Below are 19,933 nucleotides of genomic sequence, written 5' to 3'. Positions count from 1 at the left end.
GAGAGAGAGAGAGAAGCAGAGAGAGACAACGCTATGATTTTATCTCTCTACTACGAAGACATCCATTTAGGAGGAATAAAACTATATATTTTGGTTTTATTAAAACAGTCTTTTCATCACAAAATTAAAATGCTGTTCTTCTTCAGGCTTTAGAATATCATAAGTTGTAGCCCCTTTCAGGGGTCAGACTCCCATGCAAATGTTTCCTTTTCTTTCTTTTCTTCCTTCTGTAGTTTCATTTACGTCGTGACCATCTTGCCCAGGAGCTGAATTCTCCAGAGCTGATGCCCAGCACCTCAAAAGATGGGATCCACGGCCTGTCTGAGCGGCAGCCTGATGCCAGGGTAGAATTACTATTGAATAAGCAGCAATGAAATCTTAATCAAAATAATCGGTAGTTCCAAAAACCACAAATAACAACAGCAGGACCCGAGTCGTACTAAATCGGCAAAGACCACTGGTATAATAAGAGACTGAGTCACTTTTTTCTGCAGTGGCTCTCTTGCAATGTCTACTGGGCTATTTTCTTGCACAGCCTGGGGGAGGCAGGTGGAGGGAAGACGGGCCTTGCTCAGAAAGTAAAAAAAAAAAAAAAAAAAAAAAAATTGACATCATGGAGGTCACATGATTGGAGGTCACATGATTGGCAAGAACCAATTAAGAGGAGTTGTGGAAAGGGGAACAGTTAAATTTGTAATTTGGGTTGTGTGAAAACTTCTTTGGGCCTCATAAACAACCACAGAACCACAAGTTGGGGAGGCTGGCAGTGTCAGGAGTCTAAGCTCGACACAGTGGTCAGCAGCAGGACGAATCACACTGGCTGCAAACCACAGGGTTTCACAGAGTGGTGAGCATCATCAACCCGCAGCCAAGACACCGCTTTTTTAATCTTTAACAATTTGAATATTTGTTTTCGCAAAGGTACATCTTTCATAGGGCTCAGGGAGCCCCAGAGGTACCAAAGGCAGGGGAAGGAGGGGAGAGTTGTCGGGAACCATGGCTAAGGGTGAGGTTAAAACAGTGACCTTTCTTGGTTTTCATTCCTAAGGTAAAAGAAATCATCGAATCCCCTGCCTTCAGAAGAGGGTGCATTTTTCAGGAGGAAGCGATGGCTTCAGACAGCATATTTGAGTCATTTCCTTCATACCCACAGTGCTTCATGAGAGGTGAGTACACGCTGGTCTTTTAATATCTACTTTAGCTCGGCTTTGCAGATAATGAAATGGCAGCCTGTTGTACCTCGGTGCAGATGGACCCGGCCGATCCCCTCCCCGTCTGTGTGGTGGGAGGCATTCAAACTCGGGCGTATGGTTACAAAGCTATTAGATTACTTATTCATCAGATGGCAGCTCTTCAGAAATGTTTTAATAAATACTTAGTTAAGCTGTCGAAGTGTTCAGTCGGTGCGTGAAAACTTTGTCAAGTACAAGTAAGTTTGGCTGCTCCTGATTAAAGTCCCGGAGATTATAAAGCTTTCATGTAGCTCTCGGGGTTTTATTTTGCTGTCCCTTGCCCGGAATGACAGCAGCTGAGTTCTCCTGAATTCAGCGTGCTGTCTGAGCCACACTCCAGCCTGCCCCGGGATTTAGAGGCGCATGCACAGCCGGCCAGGAGGGCTGTGCCTGCGTGGGGCGGAGGCGGAGGCGGAGGTAGGCTCACAGATGGGCATTGGACTTCATGGCATGGGACTTCAGGGACAAAGTGGCCACCCGGTTGTCCCGAAGAGGCGGAGAATGCAGGAGCTGGGCAGATTTGTCTAGGTCGAAAATACCGGGATGAGGTTGTGTTGTGTTGTTCCTTGTGGTCTCGGTGGAAAGAGGCAGCCGGCATCTTTCAAGAGAAAGGGAGGGGTCTCTGTCACAAAGAGGAATAAAGAAGTTTCCTAAGTCATACGTTGTCTCAACTTAAGCCATTAGATTGCAGGATTCCTGAGAGAGCAGCTAGTGTGGAAAACGTGTCTGCATTTTTGCAACCAGCCTCTCGAAATGTGCAAAGCTGCAGAGGTGAGCGTGAGTGTGAAAGTGTGTGTGTGTGTGTGTGTGTGTGTGTGTGTGTGTGTGTGCATGCTCCTTCTGTGTATCTTGGTGGGAAAAGAAGGCTGTGCTTAAACCAACAAAAATAACGAAGATGTCAGGGAGGTGTCGCACGGCGTCCGGGCATGCACTTCGGCTGTCGCCTGTGGAGCGTGGCTGGTTTGGCAGAGCCGGGACGGAGTGCGGTGGGTCGGGGGAATAATGAATCTGCTGGCTACGAACTCTTGCACGCACCCAAATAGTCTCTGTGACTCATTACTGATTCATACAGCCAAGTGAGCAGGAGAATGCAGAGGGCTGCCAGCCACTTTGTCACAACAAATGCTATCGTGAATGCCCCAGAGTCACTGTGTTGCTGGGTCCCTGAAATTTAAACACTTGACAAAGATGCGTGTGTGTGTGTGTGTGTGTGCGCGCGTGTGCGCGTTCGGGTGTGGGGGGAGGAGTTGAGGAGAAGGGGAAGAAAGCAAGTCATTACCCGATTCAAAGCTTCAAATTAAAGGGTTTTCGAGCGCTTCTTTCACGGGCAGCTGAGGAACTTTCGGTGACGTTGAATCATGCTCCGTGTGAGTCACGCACCCGCTGCAGCGCTGGGCTCAGCAGAGGCGCTGGCCGGTGGCGAGGCGCTGCGATCGGCTCTCTCTCCGTGTTTCCTCCGGGCCGCTCACAAGCGAAGGAAGCAATATGTGTAAAATAACAGAAAAGAGATCTTCCTGCCTTTACTTGCTTTCGACACCCTCCCCTCCCCCCAACAATTATTGTTTCCTATGCTATCAACTCAGGAAGACAGAGTCAGGAAATTTCAAAGCATTTCACCGGGCAATAGATTGGATTTTGCTGTGTGGTGCTGGCCTGCCTTCTGTCCATACCGGTCAGCCAGCAAACATAATGGGAGGCCTGATGGCCTGCACAGACACCGGGAAAGACAAGGACCCTGGCCCCGAACACAGCCCCACAGCTCCCGCGCCCAGTGGACGGTCACCCTGCCGCCTCAGGCTGGGGACCAGGAGCAGCTAGTGTTCCAGGCAGCAGTGGGCAAAGGGCCCAAGACCCCAACCCAGACTCAGAAGGACTGGTGCAGAAAGGTCTTTTCATCCCTCCCTCTCGGTAAAAGAAACTCAGGGCCTTTCATAATCTCGAACACAATGATATCATCTTGAGATTTCATTTCAGAGATCCAAAGAGAAACCTTAGCACCTCTCTCTGGGGCTGGAGGGGTGGCAAGATGTCATTGCTTTGGGTACCATCTGGGACATGGCCTCGGCGCCTGATGCTGGGCGGTCAGCATCCTCTCCAGCACACCGTTCTCTCTCCGAGTTCTCGCTCTGCTTCCGTGGCCCGGCCATCAGCCGCGCTCGAGGCTGTGGTCATTTCTTGCTGCCTGTAATCCATAGCATGTGCTCCATCCGAAGCCGCAGCTAGAGGGGAAAATGTCTTGTTTTCTGCCTGGGATGGTGCTTTATCAGTCCATGCAGTTCTCGCAGAAGGAAATCCACTCTGGGCGAGATACCCATGGGGAAACTGGGGGGAAAGAGAGCTGTGGGACCAAACCCACCATTCAAACGTTTCACCGGGCAATCGATCTGGAGCCTTCTCTGAGCGAGGCAAGTGAGAGTCTGCGAGGCTGGCATGCAAAACGCGTGTGGTCTACCACAGAGAATGCCATCTCTGTCCTGCCCCGCCGCACCGAGCTCTCGCTTCGTTCGCTGAGGCGAGAGGACGAGACGGGATGAAAATTCCCTGGGATCGTCACGCAGGCTTCACGTCACGAAATTCTCGCAGAGCCCGGACTCGGGTCCCGCCGCGAGCTGCATGCAGCATGTCACCCCCAAAGAGCTGCGGTGGGCGTGGAGGGGGAAAGCAGGGGCGCAGACGGAGTTTTGCAAAACGCCTCAGGTAGCCTTGCTCTTAGAAGTGGCTTAGTGGTCTGTGCGAAGCCTGAATGCTAATATGCCTCGGAGTTCCTAGAACCACAGGTAGAAATCTCAGCGAGGCTGACGCTTCGCGCCGCCTGCTCTCAGAGGCCTCTTTCAAAGGGAATTACAGAAGACACACGTTCGCGGCCGAGCGTGTGAAGTGGGCGTCTCGGTGAGCGCCAGTTTGCCGCTGTTTCCAGAAAAATATTTGTGAAGATGCTCCTTCTGGCTCCACTGAATATTTAAGGTCACGGAAAGGGCGTAGACTAATCCAGGTATCGGACACAGTGTGAAATCCATATTATTTTTCTTGGGCCACCATGAAAAAGTCCCACAGTCTGGGTGGCTTGGATGACGGAAATGGATTGTCTCATGATTATGGAAGCATTGAGAGTCCTTCGCAACTTTATTATCTCAAGGGCTTCGAGGGGTCAGCAGCGCTGGCTTCTTCTGAGGCCTCTCTCCTTGGCTTGAAGGTGACAGTCTTCTCTCCCTGTCACTGCCTGGTCTTCCCTCTGTGCATTTCTGTGTCCCGATCTCCTCTTCTTATAAGGACACTGGTCGTATTCTGTCACAACCCACCCTCATCACCTCATTTGGACTTCATTACCTCTGTAATGACCCAATCTCTACATGTGGTCACATTCTGAAGCCCTGGAATTTAGAACTTCGAGATATAAATTTAGGGGCAAACACAATTCAATCCATTGCAGGGTGTCTTAGCAAATCTGACTCCCCCTGTCCCACAAGGAAACTCTACTTTTCTTAGGTGGTCTGCTGGGTGTGGGAGAGTCAGACCTTAATACCCCTCGCATTCTTAAACCACCCACGCATTTTGAAACTGAGAAGAAAAAAAAAAAAAAGGTGTTAAAAATCTATCTCGACTCATAATTATACCCTTTGCCATTTAGTCCCTTCACACGCTAAGAACGCTTTGAAAATGACAAAGCCATTTGGAAATGTTTAAAGTTTTAAAAGAGCAAAAAGCAGCTCCCAAAAGAAGTCACCGCCGCGGCTTTGCTTCCTCCAGCGGGAGTGCCCCTGTCGTTCAGAACCCTCCCTTAGAAGCAGTACCAAAGCGGGTGGAAAGCTGTCCACAGGAGCCACACGCCTGCCCACACACCAAGTGCAGGCACCTCGAGCAGCCGGGAGCTGAAGCCTCATCAGAAGTAGCAGCTGACCCAGGATCTAAACGGCAAGAAGCTGTTAAGTGGTTTCGGAAGCAAATGAGCAGCCAGGAGATGCTTCTGTTCTCTTGAAATACATCTGAAATTTGCGCTCGGAAAAGACCTGCCCCTTTGCTGGGGCTGAGGAAGGCTCCAGGGTCACCACGCGCAGGAACTTTCACAGAGAAGCCAGGGACGGGTGAGTGTCAGTCTAGAGGAAAGAGCTCCAGAGTGAATGAGAGCAGCCACTACTAGCAACGGCAGGGCCGGCGGTCTGCAAGGGTGGCCTTCCCTTTCCTATCCCTTTTTCTGGCTTTTGTCAAACAGCATAAAGTGAGTTTCCTCATGGGCCTCGGTCTCCTCCTCTATAAAACAAGGAGAGCAGTAGGACCTGTCTTTAAAGTAGCCGCATGGACAGATTAAATAGCTGTGTGACATGGTTCGCAAGGTCATAAAAATGGCGCGGTAGATATTAGCTACGGCTCTTGATGTTCAGTTATTTAAGAGGTCACTTGGTCAAACTCTGTCCACTCTAGGCAAGGTGTTGCGATGCCCTGGAGGACGCTGGAGGAGGATCCCTAAGGAGAGTAACACGAGGGTTAGGGAAGGAGATGGTGTGCAGGTTAGAAACCAGGAGGAGAGGGAAGGGTGGCCCAGGCGGAGGTGGGGGACACCTGGACGAAGGTAGAGGGGCGGGAACCCCAGCGGGGATGGGAGGTGGTCAATAAAGCAGCCCACCTGATGAATATGTAAAGTAGATCGGCTTTTTCAACCTCCCGTCATCCTTCCCCTCCTTGTAAGTTTCCATAACGAAGACGGCGAAAGAGAGAGGGCTCTTTATGTAACTGGACGCGTTCAGCTTTAAAACATCGAGGCTAACTGGGGCACGTTGTGACATATGCCTGGACGGATGTTTCTCCCCGTCGGGAGTCCACGTGGAGCTTTATCTTCCTAAAGGCCCTTCTTAATGAAAAAGCCATTTTGCCCTTTGAGCCACGCACAGGTTCTCTGGGCTCTGAGGGACAACCCACTTCTGTGCACCCTCAGTGACATTTTGATCACATCCCTTGTCTAGCCCAGAAATGCTGGCAGCCCAGGCTGCCTGCCGCATTGGGGCCGGGAGCGGGGCCTGTACAGGAAACTGAAGCAAATTTCTCAGCTTCTCAGGTAACTTCCTAGTGACCTAGATGAGTCATTCGATGTCTTTGTGTCTCATCTGCGTCACGTGAAAGGGGCTCATAACGTTCTGGAGGAGCTTGCCTCCAGATTTCAAAGTTCCTCTCGGAACCCCTCAGAGAGCGGTGTCACAAAACGCATCGCACATGTCCCCAGTTTAATGACACGAAGCGGCAATTTTTTATTACTTAATTTTCTGATAGGAAATAGTTATCCTACCATTTCACGCATGTGTGCCAAGCATTTTCCCACGTCATCTCAGAACATGTTTTCCAATTCTCATTCTTCAGAGAACTCTCCAGAAGCCTCTCTGCTGCCTAAACAGATGTTTGAAGCTGCGAAAACACTTTTCCTGTAACTCTTTTTTTCTTGAGCTCTCCTGTCCCTTCTCCTGGGTGCCACCAATCGCCTACGTTAGCCTTTTGATTGAGTAAAATAAGCCTCCAGTGACGTGTTGTTCTTGCCTGTTTTCCCTCCAGAAAAAAAAAAAAATGATAACCGTGACGCCCCAGAGTACTAGAAAGGGAGCATTTCTTTTAAGAGTTTTGCAGACCGTGAACATAATCAGGGAGTGCTTCGGGGGATTCCTGAACACTAAACAGAGTTCGAAACCTCATGTCACCTTTCACGTGCTGGAAAAGTGTGCTTGGACCCTCTCCCGGTTTGCACAGACTTCCGTCTTTGCTGGAGCGATGACTCTCGTACTCCGTTGGCTTTCGGATTGTCTCTCTCTCTTCCTCTCTCCCTCTCTCTTGATAACACCGAAGGATGCCAGAGAAGGGAAGGAAGCAGCTAAGTTGGAAAAATAAACTGTGTATCCGAAAGACAATTGAAACGATGCCTTTTATGACAGTGACATGAGCCTAAGCTCTTGCTAGCATTTAATCGGTGAGAATTACGTTTGGCTGCAGACCACACAGAAAGGAAAATCAGACCTCTGTGGCTTAAGCAGCCAGACATGGGTCTGTCTCAGATGACAGACGGTTCAGGAGTAAGTAGCCCCAGGCAGGTACGGTGGGGTCAGGATGTTACTACGTTTAGGTTCCATCACGCTGCACCTGTGGCGAGCTGGCCCGCGCCTCAGATCTGTCCAGGCAGGAAGGAGATGGGAGGCCTCCAACCCTTCTCCTGTGGGGCTCTGTCTTTCTACTCAGGAGAAGAAGGCCTTCTCTGCAAGCTTCTCCTTACATATCTCGTAGGCCAGACCTGGCTGGAAGGTGCCTAGGACAATGGGGTCGTCACTTTCCAGCCCTTAGAGCAGAGGACAGCGGAGAGGAAAATGGTTGGGACGGATGTCATGCAGCCCAGTGGGCCACCTGCCGTGACAGCAAAGGCTGTTTCTAGGCCAACTGTGCTTTCCCGGTAATATTGTGTCTCATTTGTTTTCCGTGTCAGTGGTTCTTTGAAAACACATGCAGAGAAAGTCTGAGTTCTTCCTTTGGTCCTTCTTGGAAGTTGCAGATGGATGCTAGAGGGTGGGAGAAGGGATATTTGTTCTTGATTTACTGAAAGCGAAACAGGCAGAGAATTGGATGGGGTGGGGCAGGGAGCTGGTTAAATGGGAGTCGAGGTCACACCTGCTTTCAGTGTCGAGGCCCAGAATCGCATTGGACTCTTCCGTAGTGTGAGAACGGGGAAGCGCACAGCCTCGAGTGTAAGGGCACCACACCCGGCTGGGGGTGCTGTCTCCATCAGTACCTGGGACCTGGGTCTTTTTCTTACTCCCCCACCCTTTTGAATTCCCAACGCCTCTTGGCCCAACACCTTAAATTGTTTTTTTAAAGAGAATTCCTTTCTACAGAATTTCTTAAGGGAAACTTTTTTTTTTTTTAACCTAAAGATGTTTTTATCTTTGATATGAATATGACAACCAGATAATAAGCCTCTATCTAGGAGATAGAACACGTATTCACACCTGTGTTTCCGCAAGTTACAGATTACTTTTGCTTTGTAATTACTGGCCCTGTCTACTTCCTGAGTCTGACTGTCGATAGATCTTCCTGCAAGTCAATGCCTCATTAAAGAAAAAAAAAAGATTCTGTGTTTTTCCTGAAATAAGAAATAATATAAATTTTTCACTTTGGCTGCAAGATCGGTGTTCATTTAGACAACCGTTGACTTTGTGTATGGCACTGGTCCTTAAGCGTTTATTTTCAGATGGGCTTCTTTTTAAACAGTGAGCTCTCCCCGACATTTTAGAGGCCCCCAAAGTCACCAAAAATAGAAATCTCAGTTGGCGAGTTGGGCTTCTTCAACAGCTCTGCTGATTTCAAGACCAATGCTCCTTTGTGTAAACTCGCGGCCCATGCCAAATTGATTCTAAGTCCAGAGCTCAACGCGTCAAGCCTTGACACCATGTCCACTGGGGGAGAGACGTAGGTGGCTCTGATGTTTTGCAAAGCTTATGCCTTACCTTCTTTGCCAGACATCCAGCTTCTACTCCTAGTTTTTTAGATGTCTCTCCGTGAAGACCATGGCTCCTGAAAAGGAGTCAGAGAAGGAGCCATAGTCTTTTCTGATCTCTGATGGAGAATGAAATGGAAAGATGTGAGCGGTAAATCAAAGAGAGCCTGGAAGCACCACCACCACAAAGCAGGCTCCGTCTCCATCTCTCCTTGGCAGCTACACTGCTCCTGATCAGCCCTCGAGTTCTTCTGATAATGTGTAAGATTTCAGATAGTGTTTAGTAGACCCTAAAGAAAGATCTAGAAAATATCGCAGTCATCAGCTTGCCAGATAGGGGTAAGTTAAAAAGAACAAACGACCGCCAGAATCTTGAGCGCACTGCACGCTAGTCCGTGGCCACGCGCCATTGTGGGGTGAGTCTTTAAGGGAGGCTGACAATGTGGTCGATGCTGCCCTCTCATCACTCAATGTAGGAGCCATTTTTTCTTTTTTTTTCTAAGCAAAACATTTTAACATGTAGAGCCTTTGATGTTTACTTTTTATTACAGCTCTGAAATGTTCAAAAGGGAGCGGAGATTAACTAAAAGACATTAGTTGGGGTGCCATTTTTCCAGTAGCGGCTTTAATGCCAACCACAGTTCGCTGCACTTTATTGCCCAGCTTCTGTTTGCACTTTGAACTGCGTACGCCAAGCCCCTCGTTCCCCACCATCTGCAGGCTGCATCTGTGCATCTGTGCAGCCCCGTTTCCCTCGCTAACAGTCACAGCTGAACTTGACATTAACCCACTTTGAAAGTGTATAATTCATAAAATCTGAAACTGCACATAGACACGTAAAACCCACGCGAAGGTCGGGAGGAACGACAGAAGGGGGAAAAGTAGCCGTATCCTTCAGAAGCTTGCTCTCTTGCCTCAGCCCTTTTAAGTGCTGGCGTATGGAACGTGGTGGGAATGGGCAAAACAAAATCACATAGGCATTGACAGGTTTGAACAGAAACTCTCTCTGCTATTTTATTATATTGAATCCACTGTTTAGAAAGATCAGAATGACTATTACTCTCTCAAAGTCCTAGAGGAGAGGAACGATTATTAAACCACCTTAAACAAACATGAGGACTGCGAAGGGTGTGGAGTCGTATAAAGAAGTATCATGCCAACAATGGAAATTCTGTTCAACTGCCAATCATCCTACTGCATACATCATTACTTCAAACAAACAAACAAAAAAAAGCAATGCCTCCCATATGCATCCCTCTAGGTTATGTTCAAAACAAAGAGATAATTGTATCGGAGAGGTGGATGAATCTGTTTGAATAACAAATGAACTATAGTCGTATGAGCTATGAAATGTCCTATTTGATGCTTTCTAAGTTGTATGTGTGGGTATGTTTTCTATATATAGTTTTATACACACACACACACACACACACACACACACACACATATAGTTTTATACAGTTCAGTTGGCATCTGAAACTATATAACTTTATATATATTATTATTTTGGTCAGAGTGATTTTAGATAACTCTCTGACTAAAGGCACCAGAGATAGTCACTCACCAAGGTCCCACAGCTGGCACTGCCTGAGTTGGACTAGGAACTGGGTCAGCTTGGCTCCTGCCCCCTCGAGTTTTGCAGACGCTGGACTTAGGTGGTTGATTGTACTCAAGAGTCTGAATAATTAGTGGACACCTCTCCCAATTCTCCTTAATCGTTCTTCGCGTGGCTGAGACACCACAGCCCTTATAGGTAAATCTCCTTGTGTATGGGGAAACACTAAGCAGAACAGTTTGCAGGCAGCCCACAGCCCTTCAGAGTTTCCTTAGGTGAAAATTAGGGGTGAAGTCGTCTTGACAAGAGCTTCCACCGCCCTGGTTCAGTTACGATGTTCTGTCACCCATGAACTTACCGCTGCCCTTAGGTGAGCACCCAGCATGCACCGGCTGTACCCCGTGGGCAACGTTATGGTTAACCAGGCTGGTTTTGATGACAGTCTCTGGTGAAATCTAAACAACCAGAACAGCAAATGTGCGTGCTCATGCAGAGGGGTGCAGAGACAGCCTCGGTCAAGACTGCCAGCCTCCTGCTCTCAGAGGAGCCCTTGGGAAGTGGGAAAAGGCTGTCTTCGAGCAAGGTCAGAACTCAGACTACAATTCCCATCAGAGATGCAGGTCCTCACAGCACTCCTGATTTTCATAGCTTTCTCAGGAGAAATAAAGCTCTTGCGTGCTCTCTCTCTCTCTCTCTCACACACACACACACACACACACACACACACACACACATACACACACACACACACGTGGAGGCCAGCATTGAAAAGTCACACACCTTAGAGAACCCAATGCGCCTTCTTCTTCCCATGATGCACTGAATTTGAAAAAGCTGTTTCCAGGAGGAGCAGGGACCACTGGATGTCAGGGCAGTAATTTGCAAACTACTGTGATCATGTCACATGTAAGTAAAACTTAATTAGTACACCCCCAAACCTGTGCGTCTGTATGTATATATAAATAACCTGCCTGCACTACTGTACTGATAGGATATAATTATAGTATGTGCATTATAAAACACATCCCTAAAAACAGAACTTAAATAAGATTAAAAACTGAAAATATAAGTCGTGATGGCCTTTCCCTGCCCTTCCATGAATACTGCAGTTTGGCTTAGAAAGTCCAGATACATACACATTTCTTGTCTTGCTAACCGAGAGTCAGCTTCTGCCAGGGGGCCTTCATTCCTTCCCCCGGAGGCTTCGATCGATGTTTAAATATAAACTCCGCACCGGAAGGTCATCGTGCGTTCTTGACCACCCGGTCCTTGTCTGCAAGCTGTCTGCTAGGGACACCAGAGTGGGCGGGGAGCAAGGAGCCAAGGGCTATGGGGTCAGGTGGCTGGTTCCCCCCGTCACCTGTAAAGTAGGCACAGTGATTCTGACTTTGGAAGGCTGTCAGGAGGATCTGGGATGATGGACATAAAGCAGTGGACACACAGGACACAGCAAGTCAACTGTGGAAAACGCCGCCCCACGTTGCGCGGAATGGAGGCCATGGCGGGAAGAAAGCTCTGCTGGCCTGGAACACGGGACGGGGAGGGCGGTGGGACGGAAGCGTGGGTCCCCTTGCCAGGCAGCAGTGCGGACGCCACCTTAGTGCTGCTCAGCAGAGGGTCGAGCTCACGAATACGAAGTGATCGTCGCGACAAGCGGTGTGCCCCGCACCAAGCCTTTTCTTGCAGAAGCTCGTGAAATCCTTCGCAGGAAGCTGCGGGCGGGAACTCTCATTACGAATCCCATTTCGCTGAGGGAAGCGTGGCACGTGGAGCTCAGGTAACCTGCTGGAAGTTAAGCAGAGGAGGAAGCCAGGTCCGAATGGGGGCGATTGTGCTGCACAGCCCAGCGGCCGCCTATAGGGAGGAGAGAGGGTGTTACCGTCCTCTTGGTTTGACACGTGAGAGAGCTGAGTCTTACGGAGTTAGAGCCTTGCCAAGGCCCCTGGACAGCAAACGGCACTGCGGAGGGCTGAACCTCAGGTGGCTTCGAGCCGGGGCGCATCCTGTATTGTTTGCAGGACTCTGGACACGTTCAGTGGCTTGAAAAAGTCCCTACTACCAGTATCAGTGCCTTCCCCTCTCCGTCAGAGATGCACCGCAACAGAGATCATCACTGGTCCCATGGTAGCCATAGGGCCGCTCCGCTAAGCCCGCGCGGCATTCCAGCTCGAACGTGCATCGGGATCACCTGTTCCCAAGATGATGGTGAGATGCTGGCTTGGCAGAGTGAAGAGAGACCATTGCAGTCTTTCTTCTCAAACTACCATTTGTCTTAATTTATCAGTCTGGGAGTCCATTGGTAGTGAGGTGAGGATGAGACAGCGAGGTACTTTCTGGAAAACCTTTAGGAGGTGCTCACTCTCAGGGTTCTGTGAGGCCGACCCTGCCCTTACGTGACCTTGAGTGACCTTGAGTGACAGTGCCTCCCTACACGTTGTGTCCTAGATGCCTCTCTTGCCCTATCTGGTCCATATCCTGGGACCCATGTCCTAAGAACTCCCAAAATGACACAACTGATAATCAGAAGCTTCCCACCTAAGTCCATCCTTCAGAAGTCAAGGAGTCTCACCCCCGGGAACCTGCACTGTCATGACCCTGACCTTGGCCTGGGTTTTCAGTGAGGCTCCCAACAAACGCTCACATCCAATTATGCCTGCGGTTGAGATAAAAATTCTACCCAGAAGCAGTTGATTCAGCTGTGACAGCAAGAGGTGGCCTCAGTCCCTCCTACACACAGGACCCTCCTCCACACCACAGGTGTGGCACATCTAGAGACCCACCCACTGGTGACCCTTTGAGAATAGCTCCTCCATCCTTCTGCAGAAACCTTTGTAATTTCAAAAGTCCACATGGCCAGTGCTCCGACGTCATTATGAATCCCTTTTTCAGTAAGCGGGTGTGAGGTTTGCTTTCTTTTTTTTTTTTCTTTTTAACCTTATTTGTAGGAAAGGTGTTTTTCATCTGGTTTTTCTACCGTCAGTTATATCAGTCACAGAAAGTTCCTTCCCTTTCTGTTTGGGGCCCTGCTTGACAAAAGGTGTAATAATCCCCCCCACAAAAGCCGGCTGGCAGCCATGAAGAGTCCCCAGCTCACTGAGGGCTCAGGGAGCCGCCAGCCTCTAATTGTTCCTATGCAAACATCTTAATGGGAACAAATTAAAAGGTGCTCAAGCTAATTATTCTCTGCAATAAAAAAAAAAAAAATAAACTAATAAAGCTCCCGGTTCCGTGTTACCTCAAAAGAGTTGCTTTCCTTTTTCAGAGTGTGCAATTGACAAGGAAGTAAAAACTATGATGTTAACTGGAGATTATATTTTGGGAATCCTTGTGACTCAGAAAACGCCCTTTTCATGCTTATTTAGCACCATCTGCATACGCCCCAGGGCCTGGCTCGCCCCAGCCCCACCTCCCACCCTCTGTCTTTCATCTTCCCTCAGTGATCTCCACTTGACCTTCAGTCAGGCCTTGGTTTTTTTCTGGTGAGTCCCCCAAGTGCTGTTGTGCCCACCGGGGTCTCCCTCTCTGGCTCAGGCTTCCCCTCAACCAGTGCAGTTTAGGATCAAGCTCATCATTCTGCTTTCAGTAAGACCACTCCCCTGAAGGAGTAGGAAGTGGGGAGCACCCCCATCGCCACACATGAGCCTAGGCCCCTGGACCTGGAGTCAGCACCGAACCAGGGTGCGAGGGAGGGGCCCTACACCACCAGGCTCAGTGCCCAGCGACATCATGTGTCCTTCCTACTCTTGGGGTGGATTCTGGTTTGTTCGTTAAAGTTAATGAACTTTGATGAAGTTACTATGTTGCTTATCACAGTGAGAAGAGCCAACCAGCATTCGCCAAGGACCTACAACGCGCAGGGCACGTCGCCTCCTTTATCTCTTAGAATCCAAAACTTGGCGAGATAAGCACAGCTCTTAATCCCCATTTGATAAAAATTTAAAAAGGAACATGAAACCAAGATGAGTTTAAAAAGCAGCCTGGGCAACACGGCTTGTAGGAGGCAGGGCCCAGCAGGAGTCCAGATTCCCTCTGGCTTACCCGCTCCGGTCCTGTGTCACTCCTGTCCTGTGTCGTGGTGTGGGGGTGGCCTCGTGGTCAGCTCTGCCCTTCCCGCTGAGTGGCCTTGGGCAGTCTGCTTACCCTCTCTGGGCCGCTCCTTCCTCGTCTGAACAGTGTGCTAACGAGGACGCTCACCTCAAAGACTGTTGTGGGGACCAAGTTAGGAATATGAGGATGCTGCCTGACACCCAGGAAACCGAAAGTCGGTTTTTCCTGTTGTCATGCCTTTTTCTTTCCGCCTGATTTGACTTTTTTCATTAGCTACTTACTGTTCTGCTTGATTTTTCCATTTGCCTCTTTATACCGTACGGCAAACCAAACCCCAAAAGTGAATCCCGGTTTTGTTATTCATGTGACTGCACATCGACACCTAACGTTGCAGACTGGATCATTTTCCTTGCTGGACGCAAGTGGTTGGTGTATGAGATGAGGCACAGAGGGTGACAGGAGGCGCCTCGGGCTGACTCGGCCACCCGGCTCTGGCTGTGTTTGGCTTGCACCATAATCTTCCACTTCCTGAGGGGGCATGCGTCTGAGAGCCTTTAGCTCTGAGGTTCTAGGTGAAAGGCATTGTGCAGGCTGAGAGTTTGTCCTCCATTAGCTCTGTGCATTGGGGACCGGTCATTCTTTGTAGAGGGGAGCTGTCCTGTGCATTGCGTCCTGGCCCACACCCGCTAGATGCCAGCAGTACCACCTCCCCAAGATGTCACAACCAAAAATGTCTCCAGACATTGCCGAATGCCCCCTGAGGGACGTATCACCCCTATTTGAGAACCGCTGTGCCACAGAAACCTTAGGAATCAATGTACTATTTTGTTGCTTCCCATTTATTTGGGGGCTAAGAAAATAAGAAAGAGGTGATTGTTCCCCCTTTCCAACAAGTTTGCGTCCCTCCCACATAGTTGGACCCCTGCTCCCGTCCCGATTCCCTAACACGAGTCAAGCTGTCCACAAAAACTGACAGCCCATGAGCAGGGGCCTTGAAATCAGGGTGATCGGCCATTATCTCCATAGCGAGACCAGAAAACGAAGACATTCGTGATTCCAGTCTGTTGAGGACAAACAAGAAAGAATTAATGCACCGCGTGCGACCACTTCCTAGAAGAAGCGGGGCCTGTTAACTCTATGTCAATAGTTTATCTAGGGCAAAGGACTGAAGATCAGGTACTCCTGGAGCCATGTCTCCGGGTGGCTTCTGTTAATTACACAATGATTAAAATTCAAAAGAAAGAAGTCAGCCCATAGGAAGTGATGAGAAAGCATGGTTGGAATGTCAGGTTTTATTAAACAAGCACTATTATATAGCTGGGCCCTGTTTTAAGTGCCTTATAAAATAGGAACTCCTGTCATCATTGTCCCCTATACAGTGGGGACGACGAGTCTCCTCATTTTACACATGGATGGGTGGGGTACAGAGTGGCCAAGAGACTTGTCCAGGGTCACATGGCTGGGAAGTGGCAGAGCTGAATTCAACTGTAGCCTGGTTTTGGAGCTTGAGCTCTTGCTTAACCACGAAACTGTATATTCTCAAGAGATGGTCTTCTAGAGAGGCTGTGACTGGGTACTCATGTCCTTTGGAATAAATTCAGATGAGTGATCTTAGTCTCTCATGGCGGACCGTGATTGGATTGTAAGAGAACCCTTAACTCTTTAAATAAAAACTGTATTAGAAGAGCATAGCGCTGTAATTCTGAACCCTTTCTTCCAGTGCCTGATTTTGAATAACTTGTTTCCCCTCCCTTTTCAAAATGAGATTGTCAGCGTGTCTCTGATGAAGACTCTTGAATCCTAGAAGAGAGGTAATCAGAAAGACCAGATTATGACAGATTCAAGGACCTACGGATCCCGGAAGATTTAGTCAAAAGTTACAGAAATCCCAATTCACTTTTCTACATGCTATTTTCAAATCTCCTCCGGGAGGATACGTCTCCATGCTCTTTGCGCAATTTCCATTGCTCCCATAATTTCTGGTAACAAGGTCATTACAGCCACCCAGCGGGGCTCTTGCTCCATGCAGGGAAGTCACTGTGCAGGTCACAATGGCTGGGACGTGTGTCTGCATGGGGTGCTGAGAGAACAGAGAGCAGGCCTCCCCACATCCCCATCATAGACGTGGATGGACACAATCTGTTTGCGTCCTGAAGCAGCAGGTGATGCTCTGATGACCAAATCTTCTAGGGTGCCCAGTGGTACATTCTAGTTCTGGCTCTTATTTATTAAGTTCATATGTCTACACAGCTCTTACCAAAATGTAATTCAATGATTTTATTTATAAGTATGTTCTCCCAGAGACCTGAGTTCTTTGAGAGATAAGCTCAAGTCTCATTTTTTTCTTTATTCACAGCACCCGGCAGGGTGCGGGCACTCAGTAAATATTTAATGGTTGGATGGATGGATAATGGATGGAGGGATGGATGGACGGATGGATGGGTGAATGGATGGACAGAGGGCAGGTGAATAGGTGGACGAAGCTCCATCAACCTTGTGCTTACTGCTGAGGTGTAAAAATCCCAAAGGGTATGAGCAGAAGAGACCACAGTCGTCTCTCCACCCACACAACCACAGCAGAGAGCAGACTTGGTTCCCCCTAAACTCCTGTGATCAGCTAAGAACAAGAAGAAGTATGTGGGGGTATTAGAGCAAAGAGGAGCAGGAGGCATGGAGCTGGTTCCACTTCTGTCCAAACGGTGTTGGGCTGGAAGTCCTGTGGGTGTCCCTCGTGGGAGGCTGGGCAAGTGTGCAAGAAGCATATGAGAAACACAGCACAGTCAAAGGACTTCTTCCTGTTCCCTAGTTCATTGGATTTTGGAAAAATAAATGTCTGTGACCAAGAGAGTTCATATTCGCAGGATGGATAATGAGGTCCAGCCCATTCCCCAATGGGTTACCTTGAAGATGTCAAACAAAGAACAGGAAAAATGCCCCCTATCTCTGTTGTCTGTTCAGAGAGACCGTTTTTTTTGGGGGGGGGAGGGGAAGCAAACTTAACCATTGTTTTCCTGTTCAAAAAGGAAATTACTGGAAAAAACAGAAGAGGTTTAGGAAATAACTTACAGTAGATTTGTCATTAAGTTCTCAGTCTTGCCCATCACGGTGAAGCCTCAGGAAGTTGAGTGGGCACAAGTATTGTCCTGCTGGATGCCTAGCCCATTGTGCCCAGCACCCTCTCTCCATACCACCCAATTTAGAAGAAAATTTCCTTCAGCGAAATGCTGGGCAGGTGATGTTGTACGTGAATGTTCCCTTTCCATTCCGAGACCTTTAGTGTCTGGTGAACGATGATAGGATCTGATGTTGCTAATCACCCCTGATCATTTCCTCAAAAGTCGTTCTACACCTGAATCTCCCTCGGCCAGGCCTGGACCATAGTCACCTGGAAGCACCCACCTTTGCCCATAGTCAATGCCCGCATCAAAGAGGGAGTCTGTGAATGTAGGGTCTGATTCTTTATTCTATCTGGGAATGTTCCCCAGTGGATCCTCTGACTGAATAAATCAGTGCTTTCTCATCTTTGTAAATGTTATACTTTTTCTTAAGATTTGGTCTCCCAGTCTCTTTTTTTATTTATTTACATCATATCTGGGAAACTTCTTGCCGAAGTAGACCTTCCCATTTGCTCTTCCCATTTTCTTCTTTCTACTTATCACCTTCAAATATCTTAAATCAGTTGTTCTTAGCTGGAAGGATAGGGTGAGAGGCGAGGGAGTAATTTTGCCCGCAGAGCACATTCGGCAATGTCTGAAGACATTTTCAGTTGTTACAACTGATGAGTGGGGGGTAGGACAGAGGCCAAGGATGCTACTGCGCATCCTACAATGCACGACATAGACCCCACGGCAAAGAATCGTCAGGCCCACAATGTGAATAGTGAAGTGACTGAGAATCCATCCACCAGTGTTATGGTTGTAGAGATATATTGCTGCCCTTTATTCCCCCTTGTGTTTCACTTTCTGGAAAGTGCTATCCGCTCCATCCTCTAACGTTGCAAAAATAATTGTACATGTCTTCAGAACAAGGACCTGTCAAAGGGTAAATGAAAGACCAGAAAAGTCTTATGATGGCAGTGGTCACTTATGAATCTCTAAGGCCTTTTATGCTCCAGGATCTGTTGATGGCATTTTCATATTATAAAGGGGGATCCTAATCTGTATATGTGGAGGAGAATAGAGCTGTCGCCTTAAACAGATGGTCTAAACTGTCGTAAGGACTTTGAGTATCAGAGGGAAAAGAAGAAGGCAGATAGAAGACGAGAGAACCCAGCATGAAAAGTCAAGCTAGGAGAGAGCATTGGGAGACTCCAGATCGAAGGCTGGAGAGAAGAGAGAAGAGCAGGAATCTTGAACGCAGAGTCAGGATGTGCACAGACCTGATGAGGAGGGTGACCAAATACTCAACAGGGATATGTCTGAAGCCCGAGAAGGAAAACCTTTCTACAGAGGCCAAAAGATTCCCTTAAGAGAGAAGCTAAGAATTGGAGGGCAGTGGGGTGAACGAGGAAGAACAGTGGGCATGTGCGTGGGACTGTAGTGGAAGTGTCTGAAGCAAGGAATAGTCTGAAGCACTCAGAAGCATTCATCCAGGAAATACACCTGAGCTGAGGGGCAGGAAATGATGGGTTCCTTGCACCCACTGTGAACCAGGCTCGCCCAGTGGTCCCCACACATTATTCCACTTACCCATCCAATGCTTTATGAGCTAATATCGTTATGCTGACTTTGAAAGTGAAAATATAGGGGCTCAGAGTTTGGATAACAAAAATAAGAATTCTGAAGCTTAGAGAGGTTAAGAAAGAAAACCCAAGTTTGTATGGCCAATAATCCTAGCTGCTGCGTCAGGATTAAAACGGAGGTATGTTTATAGCTTTCCACGAAATCATTGATATGCTACCGTTCTTTGAATCTGCCGTATGTAATACACTGAAATTTTCTCCAACTTTGGTTGGAGTTGGGCGTTTGAGTTGGCCACCAGCCAGGCAAAATGGGGGAGAGGGGAAGCCAGTTGGAGCAGAAGGCACAGTGGGGTGAGGCCACCCAAGAGATCCACCATTTGGGGATGGTGGATCCTTGGCTTCATAGATTTGATCATCTAGATTTCAAGGAGACCATATTTAACAAAAAGAAATTCCTTCCCCAATTTATACAGCAGACAGGTGAGCCGGGGTCCATATTCCATTTTTTTTCCCCATCTCCTCTGCGTCTTTCGTGACCATATAATCAGATCGTCAGCTCTCTCATCTCTACTCTCATTTCTCTCCCAAGCTTCTTCTGATCCTAGAGCCTTAGTGTGCCTGGTTATTCACACCCCGTGAAACATGTTAGTAATTAACTCACTGGTTGATGGGCGAATGACCCTGTGTTAGACATAGCCTGGAATACAAGGATTACAGGGCATGAAACGGCCCTCAAGGAACTTACTATCTAGAAAGCGAAGCAAGGCTCAAATGTGAGAAGGAGTCAGTGGACAAAATGAGAATTGAACAGCATAGCACAGATACAAGAGTCATCATAGCCCAGGAAAATAACCAATCGTTGCACGAGTAGCCATGATCCGAGAGGAGGAAGCCGTTTCATACAGGGCTGGGGACGACAAAGGAGATGAAATGAATGAGGTGGCCAGCCAGGCTGG

General features: G+C 48.4%; 1 protein-coding gene and 1 long non-coding RNA gene across 3 annotated transcripts in view; one reads left to right on the top strand and one right to left on the bottom strand.

Annotated features, from left to right (window-relative positions):
- The first annotated feature begins 681 nt into the window (after positions 1-681).
- Positions 682-19,933, top strand: part of RUNX1 (RUNX family transcription factor 1) — a 228,986-nt gene continuing 209,734 nt past the window's right edge. The window contains exons 1-2 of one of the 2 annotated variants that reach the window (XM_039857650.1): positions 682-847; positions 1,049-1,166. In XM_039857650.1, the coding sequence (XP_039713584.1) occupies positions 1,109-1,166 (58 nt within the window). In that variant the 5' untranslated portion in view covers positions 682-847; positions 1,049-1,108. The remainder of the gene's footprint in view (positions 848-1,048; positions 1,167-19,933) is intronic. The other variant, XM_039857649.1, reaches the window with a different exon arrangement.
- LOC120598671 (uncharacterized) lies at positions 881-2,776 on the bottom strand. Its single transcript, XR_005651693.1, has 2 exons — positions 2,512-2,776; positions 881-1,854 (listed from the first exon to the last, which is right to left on the bottom strand). It is a non-coding gene; the product is annotated as an uncharacterized LOC120598671 (long non-coding RNA).

Source organism: Pteropus medius, unplaced genomic scaffold, assembly GCF_902729225.1.
Source record: "Pteropus medius unplaced genomic scaffold, Ma_sr-lr_union100, whole genome shotgun sequence".
NCBI classification, from domain to species: domain Eukaryota; kingdom Metazoa; phylum Chordata; class Mammalia; order Chiroptera; family Pteropodidae; genus Pteropus; species Pteropus medius.
This window is presented reverse-complemented; position numbering and strand designations above follow the sequence as displayed.